Genomic DNA, 18,683 nt, shown 5'->3' with positions numbered 1-18,683 from the left:
ATTTGCCCAGCCCTGCCATTGTGCTGACGTACATCGTCATGCGCTGGTCAGCGTGTGGTTAATGCACAAGCTTTCAAAGTCTGAAGGGGGATGTAAACAACTTCTCATTGTCATATCCCTTATAGCACGGAAAACATCCTACAGTCAATGCCAAAAATATTGGCACCCCTGAATTTCTGTAATATAATGCACCACTTCGCCCAGAAAATTGTTGCAATCACAAATGTTTGTTTATATTAGTATGACACAAAAAAATAAGCATGCTTCCACTCCCAGCATTAGCGACTTCTGAACCTTCTACTGCCAAGACTCACTAGAAATAAAGTCTCCAATGCAATACACCCAACCTGCACGTTCCTTCATGACCAACAGCTGGAACCAACAGCAATCATGAGAAGGAAGGGTCACCAGCACACCAGGATCTCCAAAATCGGGTCCAAAACTTTAAATCATATGGTATAAAAAATAAATAGAAGCGACATTTCGTAGCCACGCAGGACCCCTTCATCAGGTATGTGTGGTCACATGCCTGATGAAGGGGTCCTGCGTGGCTCCGAAAAGTTTCTGCTATTTATTTTTTTGATACTATGGGATTAAAGTTTTGGACCAGATTTCAGAGATCCTGGTGTGCTGGTGACACTTCCTTCTTTAGAAATAGGGTCACGCCTCAAAACTTTGCAACTGCTCTGGACCCAGAAAGTACTTTGCGGCTAAATAGCACAGTTCGCTCAGGTCTAAACAGCGCCACAATGCAGGGTCCAGTGCTCAAAAGTCACATTCAAGGCTAACCTAACACGCATCCAATCTGGCTGGGGCTTGACAGGATGCTCAAAGCTAGTGTGGAGGAGCCACCAATATGGATAGCTGCTTATAAAGACTAGTTTAGCAGCTTGAAGAGAAATCTTGATTGGAAAAAAAAATGCTAGCATAAAAAGGCTAGATTTTTTTTCTGCAGCAGATAAAACGGTTCCACTCTCCTTGGACACTAGCAAAAAAAAAAAAAAACTAAGGCATGTTGGTAGTAGGAAGGTAAACCAGGCTGTTTCCCCCCCCCCCCCCCCCCACTTGTTTGCCAGTGATCAGATCCTGTTGGAGGTATCAGTATAAACCAACAGTTTTAATTCCTGCATCCAACAATGGATTTTAAAGACAAAAAGAAAAATAGCATTTAGCCCTCATGCACACAGGCTGTTAAAAAAACGTTATGAAAACGCCAGTATCTTTGCAGTGATTTTTTTTAACTTTTTTCAGCGTTTTTGCAATAGCGGTTTTTAGCGTTTTTGAGCGTTTTTCTTTTTTTTTTTCAATGGATCAAAAACGCTGAAAAACGTTGGTGAATGACTTTTTTGAGCGTTTTTGAGCGTTTTTCAGCGTTAGAGCGTTTTTACAGCTGAAAAACATCTTTCAGAACCCACTGGTCCTGGGTTTTTTTTACAGCTTAAAAACGCCTATGCCACTTGCAGCTCAAAAACGCCTAGGTGGGCATGAAGCCATAGACTAACATAGACAGGCCTTTTTAAGCTGCAAAAAAAGCTCAAAAAAGCAGCTGTAAAAACGTCCGTGTGCATGAGGACTAAGCATACAACCAGTAACGTGTCAGGGCATCTAACATTCACCTACTTATTCCAGGTCAGCAAGTAACCAAGGGTTGACAGTACAATCCAACAGTCTCTGAATTTGCATCTCCAAGTCTAGAAATCCTATCTACAGCATATTTGCATGTCTGAAAATGTATCATTGTCCTACCCAAAACAAAATAAAAGTAATGTATTGCAGCTTACCAATCATTAGAATGTGACTTTTTTTTTTTTGGCTTTACACCCCCTCTGTTTTGACCTGGTGATCTGGCCAGTAACAGACCGTTCCCACTCTGGATGAAGGAGCACAGGGGAACCTCTGGACAGCAGCATTGTTAATCTGGGGGGGAGGGGAGAATTTAGATACACTAACAAAGTGAAGTCATTCTCCAGGACAGCTTATTCTGTTGAAAAACAACAGACTTACTAGCTGGATTACCAGGTGAAAATAAAATAAAGCGGGAGATTTTCCAGTGATGCAGTGCAGTGATCTCACAAAAAACCCCCAAGAGGCTGATTGTACTGAAGTCGATCGATAGTCTTTTATGCATGAAAGTAAAAAACCTGCCCCCCCCCCCAAAGAAAACTTATCTGAGCCCCATCTCGATCCAGCAATGTGTATGAGAGCTTTAGCTTTCACATCTCTCCCTCATTGGCTGAGACAGCAGCAGTAGCTATTGGCTCCCACTACGGTCGATCACATCCAGTTAGTGAATGAGGAGAGAACGAGGGGAAGCTCGCTGCTTACTATGGGGGCAATAGGCGGGGGCTGGGCCTGGAGCGTTGGCAGGGGAGAAGAGGAGGATCAGAGCTGCTCTGTGCAAAACCATTGCCCAGTAGTATAACAACTAAGTTCATTCATTCTGCTGCACTCCTCCAAATGCTGTAAACATGATGATATGCAGGGATCAGACTTTTGTACATGATCCACAGTGATATTTACTTGCAAAGTTGTAGCTGGCAGTGTCCTATGTTGCAGAGTCCCACCACTGAATGTGCTCCCGTTTACTGACTTGCTAGCGCCAAGTGTGAACTTTTCTGCAGTGAACACTAAAAACTCACTCATGAGAAAACATTCAGTGGTGGGACACTTTGCAACACAGGACCCAGTTGGCTGTGGATTGTGTACAAAAGCCTGACACCTTTATATCAAGTTTTCAGCATTGGGAGGAGCACAGTTTTTAATTTTTTCTGATTTATTTACAACTAATGCTCTAAGTATGTAGCAAAGTGATCAACTGTCAATAGTAAAGTATATGACACACCATATCAGTTCATATAACTGTATTAAAAGCTTTTCATACAAAATAAAATAAAAAAAAAAGGTTGTATACCTATGTGAACACTATTTGCATTGGCTGACCCTAAGAAATTACATAGCATAGTACCCAGAAACTGGGCATATCTATTTACATAGGGACAACGACTTATAGATGGCTCAAAAAGAATCATGATGCCTTAGTAGAATCTAAGACCAGAGTGTTCCAAGTACAAAATAATAAGCAAATATCTGAAGACAAATAAGAACAAACAATGAACGCATACTCTTTTAAAACAGTCCTCTGGGTCAGTTTATACAAGGGGAACAGTACGCTAAACAAATGGATCTGTGAATTGCTGCTTGATCATTGGATTTCTCCCATATATAGTCTTTTATCACTGGAAGCAGATAAAACTGTAAAGTAAAAGAAAAAAAGTCAAACAATTGTGCAATGTTAATTAAAGCTGGTATTCATAACAGTACACAGTCGTAGAAGGAAAAATAAAATGTTACCTGTACCAAATCACAGCCTAACCCTCCCCTAAAAACGACCAACTTTATTGAACCTAATGAGTATTTTTTTGACAAAGCAACTTTGGAACAGCCTGGTTATTTGGGGAGAACAATTGATATCTGGACTTCAACAATAAGCTAGTGTCTATCATTATGTCCTATATTTTCTGCTAGATGGGGTGACAGGACAAAATTCACACAACATTCTGGGGATCGCCAGACAATAGGATGGGCGGAACTTTCTTAAAAACCTTAATGAGTTATCTGCATTTCTTCACATTATTAAAGTTCCAGAAGGGACAAAAATACATGCAGCACATCTAGTACAAAACAATGCAGCAGTCTCCTTGCTAGCTGCAGTGCTGAGTGGCCAAGGCTGTGCTCCACATCACAGCTAATGTTACAGAGCACTTAGTGAGATAGGACAGCCCTACATGTACTTTGCCCCATCAGAATAATGTAAAAATATCATGAAAATTCCTAGAAGTATTTCACTTTTGTGTGTTGTCCAAAACTTCATGATCAGACATTTCACCTTTCCAGGAAAAACACTGGTTTGCTAAACCAATTTTCTTTTTTTTTGTGTGGATATGCGCATGTGGAGTAATTTTTTTTTTTTTTTATGGTTGCGCATTGTATATGTAAACACTTTTCAGGCATTACAAAGTAAAAAAAAAGGAAAAGGCTGAAGTGAATTCATAGTTGATAAAGTAACCAAAATGTAAATATAAGCCCACTTTTCTGTACCTGTACATACCAAAACAGTGAATAATGTTAATCTAATGGCTATTGTGTTTGGATAGTCCTTCCCTTCTGCTGACTTTGCATGCATGGTCAGGGAGAAACAACTAGAAGACTACATTTCCCAGTCATGCTTGTACAGTGAGTGGGCTGCCCTATTTTTTAGTGCACAGCAGTGTTGTATGTCATCTTATACAGTATGTGCCCATACAGGTATAACACTATGCCTCCCCAGTACATTCCCTGTACTCACTAGGAGTATGGGCTGTGAGATCATCATTTTCCATTTTTTGAATCATAGGAGAAAAGAGGGTTAAAATGTAGAATGCAAACAATGCTGTGGACAGCTTTAAAGCTACAACAAGAGAGTTAGCAAAACAATATTAACAAGCTCAAAACATTATGGTAGTAAGGCTGCTTTCACACTGGGGCGGTAGGGGGCGTCGGCGGTAAAACAGCGCTATTTATAGCGCTGCTTTACTGCGGTATTCGGCCGCTAGCGGTGCGGTTTTCATCCCCCGCTGGCGGCTGAAAAAGGGTTAAAACCGCTAATATAGCGTGGCTATGGCCGCGGTACTGCCGCGCTGTCCCACTGATTTCAATGGGCAGGAGCGGTTTAGGAGCGGTGAATACACCGCTCCTTCACCGCTCCAAAGATGCGGCTGGCAGGAGTTTTTTCCTTCTCCTGCCAGCGCACCGCTTCAGTGTGAAAGCCCTCGGGCTTTCACACTGAACAAACAGCAGCGGCTGTTTTGGGTCGGTTTGCAGGCGCTATTTTTAGCGCAATAACGCCTGCAAACCGCCCCAGTGTGAAAGGGGTCTTAGGTAGAAAGTTCACGTGTGCATTTCAGCCAAATTGTTCCCACCAAAACCTTCTTTAATTTGGTAATCATTTACTGACTGTTGGGAACAAAAAACAAACACACACACACACACAAAACTTACCAATGGACTCTTCAGGATGGAAAGCAATTTCATTGATAGAGCCTGCATGGCCTGGAAGCTTATATATAATCCTGCGGGATGTGGTGTCCCAAACATACACAAACCTGCATGGAAGCAAGGAAAAAGGCAATTATGGAAAAGGTGACAGGTACCAAGCTAAAATGTTGGCTCAAGGAGAGCAAAGACAAAAGCAGCGGTACACAATTCCTTTACCTGTCTGCTGATCCAGCTGCTATTTTGCTGCCATCTGAAGACCAGGAACAACGCAACAGATTCTAAAAAGAAAAAAAAAGTCAGTTATACATTTTGTCACACCACAGAAGGGTAAATGAAGCAACGAAAGTCACTAACCTTTTCAAAATTATGCACATTTCCTTGAAAAATTTTTACACATCTTTCTTTTGGGGCGAACGGGCGAACATCCCATATGCGAACTAAAAAAAAAAAATAATTAAAACAAACACAAAAAAGTTCACTTTCAAGTCACACGTGTACCTTATCTACCCTGTCTAACTAGCCTTCCTAAATTCTCTCGCTCTAGTTCTACTACAAAACATCCCCCGTGTTGTGGAGATGAGGCGACAGCGAGAAACTTAAATAGCAAAAGACAACTGGGCAGGTCTTGCCACTTTTCTGTCACTGACCACCAGAACATCAAATCTCTGCATTTAAATTTTTTCAGCAAAAGCATAGTAGGAAACAAAAATATTCCGACTGTGCAGGTAATTTTTCAACTTTATTAAAATAAAGCAGCAAATACATTTCAAACTGAGAATCCAGTGTATTTCAGCTAAGCAATGGTGACGTTGGATATAACCGATGCCTGCTGATTTAAAAAAAAAAAAAAAAAAAAAAAAAAAAAAAAAAAAAACACACCACAACAGGCGTTAGGTACCTGGTAACTCTTTTTCTAAGAAGTCTTCCAGGGCAGCATCCGAGAGATAGGCTCCTCCTCCCTGAAACAGGAAACACATTAGTCCACCATTATAAATTTGTTAGTCTTACCTACGTGCCTCAGTTATATTCAAGTACCGAAGGAACTCTCAGTAAGCCAAAGCTTCCACTATACCTGGTATCACTTTAGGGTGGGAACTAGTGCTGCCCTGGAAGACTTCTTAGAAAAAAAAGTTACCAGGTACCTAACTCTGTTTTCTCAAATCATCTTCCAGGGCAGCATCCGAGATGTATCAAGCCATACTTACTAGGGTGGGGATAAAGACTGGAGCACCTTGCGACCAAATGCCTGATCTTGGTCGGACAGCTGGTCTATACGATAGTGCCTTGCGAAGGTACTGAAGCTGGACCATGTCGCTGCCCTACATGTCTGCTCCGGAGTTACCCCTGCTTTCTCTGCGACCGAGGTTGCCCAGGCTCTGGTTGCGTGTGCTCCGATCCTGCTTGGAGGGGTGAGATTTTGTGCCTCATAAGCCGTCTGTATGGCAATTCTTATCCATCTCCTGATCATGTTTTTCGATGCCCGTTTTTCCTTTGTCGACTCCTGGTGCGGCGGCAAGCGGGCGGGTGGCCGGACCAGCGGGAGAGAGGCTGTGCTAGAAGGCTTCCAGCGCAGCTTCCTCTCACCGGCGACTGGCAGTCGGATGCTAGCAGCAGACCGGTCCCTCCACCAGCAAGGAAAGCGGTGTCCAGGGGAGAATGCCACTGCATGTGTTCCAGCTTGGGGGGGATGGTTGCAGACCCCTCTGAAGGGGTGAAACATCAGCTTGGGGGGGATGGTTGCAGACCCCTCTGAAGGGGTGAAACATCAGGCAGAGCTATTTGCTCAAATTGCTGCCCTTGCTCCCCAACCCCCCCCCCCTGCTCGACAGGGAGTCTCCTGCAACAAGCACAGAGACTTGGAAAATAATAAAACGTTTTTGCAGCTCCTGTGGGTCCAGAGGAAACACAAAACAACTAAGGCAAGCAGGTAAGACTAACACATTTATAATGGTGGACTAATGTGTTTCATGTTTAAGGGAGGAGGAGCTGCCTATCTCTCAGATGCTGCCCTGGAAGACGATTCGAGAAAAAAAAAAAAAAAAAATGTATGCCTTTGTCAGATGCTACTAATGCATATTGAATAAGAGTGCTAGTTTTAGCGGGGCTTTACCAATGTTATAGCAGCACTTTTCAGCCGCTAACGGGGCGCTTTGGTAGCGCTGCCCTTTGATTTCAATGGCAGGGGCGGTTTAGGAGTGGTGTATACACCGCTCAGCCCCAAAGAAGCTGCTAGCAGGACTTTTTTTTCCCGGTCCTTCAAGCGCACCGCTCCAGTGTGAAAGCACTCAGGAGGCTTGAGAGCTGCTTTACAGGTGCTATTTTTGCGGTAAAACGCCTGAAAAGTGCCTTCAGTGTGAAAGGGGGTCTAACACTGCTAAGCAGTGGTGATGGCAGCTCCTATTGTTGCATGCTAAACTAGATACTGGAAGTGTGCAGTGTACGTTTTGACTGCTCATTTTTAATAAATCTGTAATTGATCTGCATATTTTGAGCATCTTGATTCCTACTATGCTTTTGCTGGAACAGAAACTCAGATTTGATGCTCTGGTAATTACCCATAGCAGAGGGGAGAGACCTGGAACATCATACATTTTTCTCTACAATTGCTGTAATAAGAAGTAGATATATTTGGCAAAATTGAAGTGGTGAATATGGATATCTGGAAACCTTGAGTGGCTTACGATAGGTGTATATAGATCTCTTTATTTGAAGTCAGACTATCCGTTAAGCTCCAGACTATCCCCTCCTCTCGCGGCCGCGGGCTGTCTGTCTGTGCGATCCGGGATGTCACACAGGCACAGCCGAGCAGAGTGAAGCCGCCTCCCCCTCCTCTCTGTTTATGTGTAAACAGGGGGAGGGGGGGGGGATCTGCTGAGCATGTGCCGCCGCGCTGATCTGAGGTACTGAATGGGGGGGGGGTGTCTGCACACTGCACTGAATGGGGGCTACACTGAAGGGGGGTGTCTGCACTGAGCACGGGGCTACACTGAAGGGGGGTCTCCACTGAACGAGGGGCTACACTGAAGGAGGTGTCTGTACTGAAGTGGGGGTCTGCACTGAACGGGGGGGGGGCTACACTGAAGGGGGGTCTGCACTGAGCGAAGGGCTACACTGAAGGAGGTGTCTTTACTGAAGTGGGGGTCTGCACTGAACGGGGGGCTACACTGAATGGGGGGGGGGGGTCTGTGTAACCATGCAGGGGGTCCAGAGCTGCAGGGTGCTGTGTAATATAAAGGGGTCCAGAGATGCAGGGTGCTGTGTAATATAAAGGGGTCCAGAGATGCAGGGTGTTGTGTAATGTAAAGGGGTCCAGAGGTGCAGGGGGCTATGTAATGTAAAGGGGTCAGTGCGGGGGATCACTGGACTCCAGGTTAGCAGGATTAGGGGGGGGGGGGGGGGGGGGGATGGGGAGGGGGTCCAATGTAAGTTCACCTTACAGATTTTCTGTAAAGTGAACTTACAATTTAACCATTTGCAGATCCACCGCAGTACATATACTGCGACGGGGCTGCAGCTACAGTATTATATTGTTTTAAGTGTTTTCTAGTTTTGAAAGGACACTGACTCTTTATACCTGGGGGGGGGGGTGTTTTGTGCAGTTTGCCATCTTCGCCCAGATGGCCTTGTCCCGGCACTGGAGTGTGGTACAACTGGACTACTTTAAGAAGCTTCTCTTATTTTAGCTACACTCACTGGCCACTTTATTAAGTACACCGTAAGCTCCCTTAATTCTTCGTGGAATACATTCAACAAGGTGTTGGAAACATTCCTCAGAGATTTTGGTCCATATTGACAGGATAGCATCACACAGTTGCTGCAGATTTGTCAGCTGCACATCCATGATTCAAATCTCCTGTTCGACCACATCCCAAAGGTGCTCTGTTGGATTGAGAGCTGGCGACTGTGGAGGCCATTGGAGTACAGTGAAATCAATGTCATGTTCAAGAAACCAGTTTGAGATGATTTGAGCTTTATGACATTACCCTGTTAAAAGATGGGTACACTGTATCCATAAAGGGATGAACATGGTTAGTAAAAATACTCAGGTAGGCCATGGCATTAAAAATGATGCTAAATTGGTACCAAGGGGCCCAAAGTTTGCCAAGAAAATATCCCCACACACCATTACACCACCACCAGCCTGAGCCGTTGATGCAAGGCAGGATGGATCCATACTTTCATGTTGTTTACACCAAATTCTGACCCCACCATCTGAATGTTGCAGCTGAAATCAGACCAGGCAACATTTTTCCAATCTTCTATTGTCCAGTTTTGGTTATCCTGTGCAAATTGTAGCCTCCGTTTCCTGTTCTTAGCTGAAAGGTGTGGCACCCGCTGTGGTCTTCTGCTGCTGTAGCCAATCTGTTTCAAGGTTCGATGTGTTGTGCGTTCAGAGATGGCATACCTTGGCTGTAATGAGTGGTTATTTGAGTTACTGTTCCCTTTCTATCATCGCAAACCAGTCTGCCCATTCTGCTCTGAAACCAACAAGGCATTTTCATCCACACAACTGCTGCTCACTGGATATTTTTTCTTTTTGGACCATTCTCTGTAAACTCTAGAGATGGTTGTGTGTGAAAATCCCAGTAGATCAGCAGTTTTTGAAATACTCAGACCAGCCCGTCTGGCACCAACAACCATGCCACGTTCAAAGTCACTAAAATCCCCTTTCTTTGCCATTTTGAGACTTGGTTTAAACTTCAGCAAGTTGTCTTCACCACGTCTAGATGCCTAATTGCATTGAGTTGCTGCCATGTGATTGGCTGATTAGCAATTTGTGTTACCAAGCAATTGAACAGGTGTACCAAATAAAGTGGCCAGTGAGTGTTGCTTATATAAAGATTTTTTTCTTTGGCTACACATAAATGCTGCCAATTCTGCAACATTACCATGAGTGAGAAAATGTGACCAAGCCTCCTCATTACTACCAAGTAAAAGCAAAAGATTGCTTGTAGCTTATGTTGTAAGCTGCCTAAGAAGCAATTAAATGGTGCCCTGATTAATTATAGATTTATATCAGCAATAGGAGGAGGATTTCTGCCCTTTCGTGATGATGTTCCTGTATTGAACAAACCAAACTGGAATGCAACCGGACTTGCTTATCAGTTGCTCTCCAAAGAGGTCTCACTGGTAGATTTAAAAGTATACTGCATATACCACACATTCATTATCAACATCTCCCCATATTTTTTAAAGTTGGTAATACCTGTATTATCCATTGCATTCGAGAGCAAGTAAGAACCTTCAGAACTAAGACTTAGGCCAGTCACAGAATCACCATGACCTCTCATTGTATACATCAGCTTGTTCTGTCTTAGATCCCAAACCTAGCAAAAATGGAAAATAAATAAATAAATAAACCATCTTACAGCAGGGAAGGTTGTTCAATTAAATATGTCTCTTGGCACACCAAGCGAAAGAACAGACGTGTGAAGCGTTAACTCTCATATAACATCAGCTACAGAGGTGGCATGGTGGTGTGGCATATTGACAAGGTATTTGTGGCAACTCTAAGGCCTCATGTACGCTGCTGCTGCTAAACAGACGTTTAGGAGCAGTTGGGCATTTTTTTTAACTGCTCCTAAACTCTCCTCTACGTTATCTTATCAGTACATGTACACATGGTTGTTTGTAGGCAGTTGAGTTTAGAGGCCTTTTTTGGAAAGCAAAAAAGTGAGTTCAGACGCTGAGTTTAGAGGCATTTCAAGCGCCAAATGCTTCTAAACGTGGTAACTCGCATGTAGTCGCAATTTTGTTAACAGGAGTTTTTCATTTTTGGCGATTTTGAAAAAAAAAAAAAAAAAAAAAAATTTTTTTTTTTTTCTAAACGCTTCTAAAACCAAAAGGCTGCTAAACGCAGCATGTAAATGCGGCAAAACGGACGTGTTAAACGTGGGTTACTAAAGACGTCCCGTGTACATTAAGCCTAACTAGTCCTTCCCAATGTGGCTGATCTCAGAAAAGACATAAGACTTTACAAAGTCCTTGGCTCTGCTGTAAAATTAACCAGCTCTGCACTATAGCTCAGAATAAATAATTTATGTACATTAAAAAAAAAAAAAGCTTAATTCTTTGCTGGAGATTATCACCATTATTTGAATAACCGACAGAATGATCCTTACCTTTATGTCATTATCTATGCCTCCTGAGATAATCTGGTCACTGGTGTCATTGAAGGTAACAGCTAATACTTGATATGTATTTTGGAAAGTCTGCACTGCTGCCTTTTTCCTGAAGTCCCAAAGCTGTAATAAAGAAGATTAAACCATGAAAAAACAAGATAAATCTGCAAAACTATTTATATTTGAGAGTTCTTTCCCCCCATTCCAAACTCAAGAATGTCATTTTCTATTGACAAACATCCAGGCCTTAGGTTCACAGCTTTATATGGTTACCTTAGACTTCTATCCACCTGCTACATTTGTCCAGTATTTTTCCTTTGCTGATTTAAGTTCACACAGGCCTTTGTTCCATTTGTATTTATTAACCACTTTTTGTTTACAAGTTGAAATCAGTATTTTTTGCTAGAAAATCATACTCGTGGAATGGCGGCAAAACTACGTTACTTAAAAATCTTTACAGGTTACCTGTTTAGAGTTAAAGAGGAGGTCTAGTGCTAGAATGATTGCTCTAATGCTCACATTGATACGCCACGTGTGGTGCGAACACAGTTTACATATGCGGGTGCAACTTAAGCATGTGTCCGCTCTTTACGCGAGCATTGAGGGATGGGGGGTGCTTTCATTTTTTCCCATCTTATCTATTTTACTTTATTTTTACAATGTCCCTTTATTTTTTTTGATCAATTTTATTCCTATTACAAAGGAATGTAAACATCCCTCGTAATATAAATAAGGGTGACAGGTCCTCTTTATGGAGAGATCTGGAGTCAAAAAGACCCCCAAATCTATCCTTTACCTTTAAAAGCAAAACAAAAACAAAAAGGGGGGGGGGGGGGGTCTTTCAGCCTGTCTCCAGTCCTCCAAGGCCATAGAGGTGATCAAAAAGGATCTACTCTTCGAACGCCTACGGGAGCAGCTGGCCGCGCCGTCAGATATTTTTCTCGGACGAACCGGCGGAAACGGTAAGCCCAAGAAACACCTCCCGCTGCATCAGAAAGCGTTCCAGCAGCTCATGAGCCGATTGGAACGGGGAGAAAAAAAAAAAAAATTCAAAACACACACACACACACGATACTGATATCTTAAGCAATAATCCTGGTAAACCACTTGCAACCCGCAATGTATATATGTATTGCGGTCAGCAAGTGGTAAAGGGAACCTTGTACTGAGATAATTAGGAATTGGTTATTTCAGACAGCCAGGCAAGTAGTATTCTTAGGAGGTTAGTAAAAAGGTGCACCTAGGGGTTCTAACTATACCAAGGTCAAAACATGTTTGGTGAAGACTCTGTATAATGCAGAGTTAGACGTTGAGTTGTTTAATAACAGATTCCAACATGTATTCTACATGTTTACAGAACACACAAGTGTATTAAAAGCAACGTATGCTTGAAGCAGAGAATTACGGTAACCTGTTTCAGTCTACCATCTAAAATACATTACACAGGAGCACACCACAAAAAACAAAAAAAAAAAAAAACTAAAAAATGATAAAGTGTTTGGCCCTAACAATAGCAGTTGTGTGCTGCTGCATTCACCTTCACTGTCCCATCATCACTGCCCGTACAGATGAGCTGTGGACCTCTCCTGGCAGGATAACAGGAATTTACAAACGATGTGTGTCCTTTTAGCCTTTTCACTCGCTCTCCAGTTTCACAGTCCCAAATTGCAACGGTTTTGTCAGTTGATGCAGAGAACAGCAAGCTGTACAGAGAAGCACAATAAATAAATAAATAAATAAAATAATTTGGTTAAAATTCTGTTCAGAATGAAAAGTGATGATATAACTGACTATTCAGGGTAAGGGCTTTTCCACCACCTCAGGGAGGCGTTTTATACAATTGTGAACTTACAAAACATCCAACTTTATAGTAAGACAGGGAAATGGAACCATTACATCAGGGGTAGTGAATTAAAATTCACAGGGGTCCGGTCAGAACATTCTTCTTTTAGCGGAGGTCCGAGTGTCATATTGGTGCTATGACTCCTCCCGTGCACATCACAGGCCCCTCATCTCAGACCCCCCCACCAAATCACAGGCTGGCCCCTCTCGATAGTAGATTCCTGTCCTGCACAGCACTCCCCCCTCACCACGCCCTACCTTATTCACACAAGACAGAAAGCACGGCAGGCCTGGACAACAGGCGGGACTTTTCACATTAAAAAGGTGAGTGATTGATTGCTGGGACCACCCCGCTGCACAGCAACCAATTACCCACTTCTTAACTTAAAAAGTCCTGCCCTTTGTCCAGAGTGGCAGCACTTCTCATTGTGTGTGAATAAGACAGGCAGTGTGAGGAGGGGGCAGTGCAGAGATCCTATTGAAGGGACAGACCCGTGCACGCCATGCCCGCCATGCTGTGAACATAGCAGCAGCAGGCAACTATTTGGCGAGGCTGCGGTCTGGGTAGTATGGCTACTGGGGCCAGAAATGGACCTCCATTTAATGATGCCTGCATTACATCCTTGCTTTTGAGGGTGCAGCTTTGGTGGTTACCCTCTTTTACTTCTTGCCAAGTCACTGATCAAGAAAAAGTATGTGCATATCACTTGCTCCAGATTAGACTGGGCAAGTAATGAAGAAAGGATATGAATGGACAGACTTGGAACATGGGCATTTAAAAACAAATCCGCAGTGGCACCTTCATTGATCAACTGTCATTGTCAGTCACATTAAAAAAAAAAAAATCTATCAAAATGGAAATCCCCTGTGTCTCATACCCAAGCTCTGTTCAAGAGATGCGGTCTCATTCTTCAGCATTCAACACTTCTAGGAATGTCAGAAGCCTGTGTTCCCCAACACATGCTGTTGTTACATTCTCTGGCCCCTACATCAGAATTCACCCAAACATTGGGGGTCAGAGAAAGGAACCACGGTGTGTAGCTGCATATATCCCCATCACAGCCAGATGGATATCATATCCTCTGTTACAATTAAGGAACATGATGTCATCTCTCCAACCCCAGCCTGCTGCTTGGCCAGTAAAGGTGATGAGGCCAGGTTTCTCACTCTGCTTTCTCATGCTGTCAAAGTATTCAGCATATTAGCAAACATCTCACTTGATGGTCTCCCAGTACTGTCCCTCTTGCTCCTAGTGGGAGTGTTGCTTTACAGGCAGATTGCAAGAAACTACAAAGTCAAATTCAGGTACATGCATTAGATGTTTATAAAAAAACAAAACAAAAAAAAAAAAAAAAAAACCACCCACACACATTTATGAATACATAAGCTGCACTAATTTGTGTTCTGTATATCTGCCTGAAGTTCAGCATTAACGAAAGTTACAATTATGATGAAAGGGTTAAACCATTGCACCAAGCATACAAATATACAAAAATTGCCATTGATCTATATGGGCCATCTCAGACATTGCTCTAGAACTTACACAAATTATGAGCTTTTGTATCTCAAGCAATGCTTTATTACAACATATATTCATAACTCCCTGGAAATCAGGGAACAATTGCAGATCTGCTTACTCTTCCACAGAGAACATAGAACACCACTACTTTCTGTATTGTAAATTCAAACTAACAAGAATAAGTCAAACTTGATTCAAGATGGTCTGAACTCAATGATGATATACAGAATAGGAGGAGAGGTTGCAGACTGAAGAACAGAAAGAGTGTATAGAGTCCAACACTTTCATCATTTTTCTTTGCTATGATGTGGATTGCCAAGATAGATCTACAAGCCAGCAAATTATCTCGCTACTTTAGCAGTTTACCTAGATCTTCTGTACACCCAATGTAGATCCAGCAATGGAGTTTTAAATGAAACTCCATTTATGCACCACCACCATAGAAGCTAAGAACAGCAACAGCTGCTTTTCTCAAATTTCAAATCATACAAACAAAAAAAATTATGACAATGCTATGTTGGTTGTCTAGAATAAATGATACAGTAACTGAAAAGACTAAAAAAAACATGATACCAATCTCTGCCATAGACACCTTATAGCAGAACATTATGAGTGATGTGAGTATAACTGACTTACCTGCCATCTGTATTGTAATGCAATTCCATCACAGCACCACTATGACCCTTTAGCGTTGCATAATTGTCACAGTCGCCATACACATTCCACAGAACTGCAAGAAAATTAAAACATTTTCAAAATGACTTTTTCTGGTTGGCTCAAACAATTATCACTTAAACGTTGCAGTCGTTTCTGGAGGCAACCGTATGTCATGTCAGCATCCATATATAGCAAACGCTTCCAGTAAACATCCTGTGACATTTCAAATCCTCCCCTCAGGTTTCCCAGCTTGTTTTTCTACAATAATTTTGCTCTTTCTACAGAATGTCATGTCATTTCTAAAACGTTTTTTGTCGAGTTCCTCTTTGACCCCATTATGCTACTGTCCATTTAATATTTTAATTTATGGTAGTAAAAAAAGCTTTAGGTTTTGGAAAAAGAACGGTCATTATTTTTGCTTACGGATTAATCGGTCGAATCCTGCCGAAGCCAGTGTAAGCCCGTTGGGATGAAATTTGCAGCAGTAAACTTCCCCCTCATGTCCAGACAACAGCATGATAGGTGCTTGGAGACTGGATGATCTTGGAGGTCCCTGAAAAAAAAAAATGTTGGAAATGGACACTTAATTCACAACAATGGAAAATTGATTTATACTTACTGTTAATTTCCTTTGCTGGTGCCAATCCATGGCAGCATACTAACCAAATGTATGCTGCCATGTTGGCACCAGGAAAACAGAAAATTGTATCAAATACTTAACGTAATTTTTCTTTCCTGGCACCAATCCATGGCAGCATACATGTGGTTAGTATGCTGCCATGTTGGCACCAGGAAAAGAAGTTTAACATACCTTTACCAAAAAGAAATAAGTAGGATGGCTCTGCTGACTTCTAAAGAGGTTAGTTGCCTGAATGTCAAGCCACCCCCATCGTGAGAAGACAGCGATTATCCCTAGCGTTTGGTATAGCCGATAGCTATAATCGCAAGTAAAATCCGGCAGGCTGGTTGTACCCAAGTTGATCGATCAACTCGGTACATCCAGCCTGCCCATACATGGTTTGATTCAAACTGTGTATGGCCTGCCTTAACCACTTGACTCCCAGGCCAATTCTGTCATACATGTAAAAATTGTTTTTTTTTGCTAAAAGAAAAAAAAAAAAAATTACTTACAACCCCAAAACATTACACATAATTTTTAAGCAGAGGCCCTAGAGAATAAAATGGTGGGTGTTGCAATTTTTTATGTCACACTGTATTTGCGCAGAGGTTTTTCAAACGCAAATTGTTTGGAAAGAATTTTAGTGCACACAATACAAATACACATTTGTTTGGTAAATAATAAAAGATGTCGTTATGCAAGGTACATGAACACCAAACATTTCAGACATTTGAACCCTTCACTAGTCTCTCAAAAAAAGTGGTTTGTCTATGTGCCTCTTGCCCCAAGAGGAAGTGATGGGGTATCAACCCTACACGGACAATAAAATCTTGACATAGGCTATAATCCCTCTCCTTTCTTTTTAAAAAAGTGGTTAAAGTATAAGCAAGGTTTTGTTAACACGGGGCATACTAAAGCGTACACATGTGGAGGGCCGAATTTGCCTGCGCAGGGATACACACACAGTTTGGATTTTGGGCTGTGCAACCACACCCGCATTGATGTCAGATTGGGAACATACAGCCGCTGTGTTCCAAATGACACGAATGGGACTGCCTGCATGGGGATACACAGAACACTTGTGCATTCTTGTGTGGGAAAGCACGGCCCTCCATGGGCATACGTTATACACCCTGTGTGAGAGAGGAAGACAGAATAGACCCACTGTTTGATTTTTTTTATTGCTGTCTGTGTCCCTATCAGGGAGATTCACCCTACCCATTTGTCCTGGTGACCATTATTACAGAGAGTGAAAGAAAATCCCAAATTCTAATTTGTCTCCAGAACAAGAATAGGAGTGGAAATCCTCCAGCGGGGACAATAGTTCCTTAACTACTTGTCGACCATGCTATAGCTGAAAGACAGCCAAAACACCTACTGTGGCACACATCGGGTGCACTCTGTGACCGTTGTGTCCTTCAGACACAGCTGATCACAGATCGGGGTAAAGGGCCAATCTTAGCAGCCCTTTACCATGTGATCAGTGGTGTCCAATCACATGTAAATAGACTTACTGATTATCTGCATTTCTTTCCTCCCACGATGTGCCTTCGGGAGGAAAGGAAAGCCGTTAATCAGCAAGCATGTCAAGACACTGTTTTCACGGATAATCAGTGCCCCCGATTATTAGCGCCTCCTCGTCCGTGCAGGCCCATCAGATTAAAATGTAGTTTGGGTACAGTGTTGCATGACTGTCATTCAAAGTGTGACAGCGCTGAAAGCTCAAAATTGGCCTGGGTAGGAAGGGGGTGAAAGTGCCTGGTAGGCAAGTGGTTAAATGCCCTCACTTTGGAGGGATTTACTCTCACTTCTTGCTTTGTCTATGGGACAGGAAGTGAGAGGAAATTTACCCAATAGGGACACAGATGGCAAAAAACCCTGAGAGAGCTTCTAAGCCTTCCTTTCTCTATTCTAGAGGCAAAACTGTTTTCACGTTGTTCTACTTTAATGATCTACAGCGAACAAGCCTCGCTCACCAACGCCATAAAGGTTCTCTATCTATAGAGTGCTCGTCATTCATTCCGCTCCATCAACTCACCGATACCACCAGATCAGTCCTCGGCTTTTTAGCCGCCGCAGCGACCAACTCCATCCCTTTCCTCTTGTTCTGTTCGATCATTTTCCCGTCTGTCTCACAATACATCGGTGGATAAACAAATGAAGAAAAACCACAGGCGCTCTACATACAACCGAACCACACTTTTCCGGCGCCTAGTTTTTACGTCATCAAACGCCGACTGCCGTGTTCCTGACACTGCTGTGACTCGGGTCACGTGGTCCGAGAGCACATGGGAGGTTAGAGTGGGTTGTGTTTGTTATTGGTGGTGAACCAGGAAATGGGCGGGGTTAAAAATCTCCGGGGCGGGCGGGGGTGGTGGGTTGTGAGTGCGGCAAGCGCTTGTAGCTGGTGGGAGGAGACGGGCATGGCGGCGTGTACAAGGTGAGGAAGTTCTGGAAAGATTATTGAGTTTCGCAGTGGCGTGCAAGAAGATCTACTACTGGTATCAGGTGCTAGCATTAGAATGTATTGTACATGTACACCCAGTCACCATGCTGTATAACCTTGAAGCTGATTACATATAGACGTGCCCTTTCTGCCTTTAAATTGTCCCTCCCGCTTGCTGTCTTTATTTTTTTTTTGTACATGGACAGCCATGCATGTGCAGCTCAGTGTACTCCCAACATTCTACACATCTTGTGACTGTAAGTGCCCATGCATTGTGACCAGGGCTTTTTTTCAGGGGGAACTTGGGGCTCAGACCCTTTGGGGTGGGGGGCTGCTCTCCACAATCACTTGTAACCCCCCCCCCCCCCAACGCTGCACTTTGTGTGTAAACCCCCCCCCCGAACTCTGCACTTTGTGTGTAACCCCCCCCCCCCCCTCCCTGAA

The 18,683-nt window shown here is 43.0% G+C and overlaps 2 protein-coding genes across 5 annotated transcripts in view; one reads left to right on the top strand and one right to left on the bottom strand.

Annotated features, from left to right (window-relative positions):
- Positions 1-2,846: 2,846 nt before the first annotated feature.
- SNRNP40 (small nuclear ribonucleoprotein U5 subunit 40) lies at positions 2,847-18,067 on the bottom strand. Its single transcript, XM_073616233.1, has 10 exons — positions 17,832-18,067; positions 15,598-15,727; positions 15,154-15,247; positions 12,694-12,859; positions 11,157-11,279; positions 10,241-10,361; positions 5,389-5,471; positions 5,251-5,312; positions 5,038-5,141; positions 2,847-3,252 (listed from the first exon to the last, which is right to left on the bottom strand). Exons 1-10 carry the CDS (start codon positions 17,934-17,936, stop codon positions 3,203-3,205), a joined length of 1,038 nt encoding a protein of 345 aa, XP_073472334.1. The 5' UTR covers positions 17,937-18,067; the 3' UTR covers positions 2,847-3,202.
- A 60-nt stretch (positions 18,068-18,127) lies between these two features.
- The window catches only part of ZCCHC17 (zinc finger CCHC-type containing 17), a 67,281-nt gene continuing 66,725 nt past the window's right edge, over positions 18,128-18,683 (top strand). For 2 of the 4 annotated variants that reach the window (XM_073616236.1, XM_073616234.1), the window contains exon 1: positions 18,128-18,233. The gene's annotated coding sequence lies outside the window, so the exon portion shown is untranslated. Of the gene's footprint in view, positions 18,302-18,683 lie in introns of all 4 variants that reach the window. The other 2 variants (XM_073616235.1, XM_073616237.1) reach the window with 2 other exon arrangements.

The sequence above is a fragment of the Aquarana catesbeiana genome, linkage group LG02, assembly GCF_042186555.1.
Source record: "Aquarana catesbeiana isolate 2022-GZ linkage group LG02, ASM4218655v1, whole genome shotgun sequence".
NCBI classification, from domain to species: Eukaryota; Metazoa; Chordata; class Amphibia; order Anura; family Ranidae; genus Aquarana; species Aquarana catesbeiana.
The sequence above is the reverse complement of the archived record's forward strand: the minus strand, read 5'-3'. Positions and strand labels throughout refer to the sequence as shown.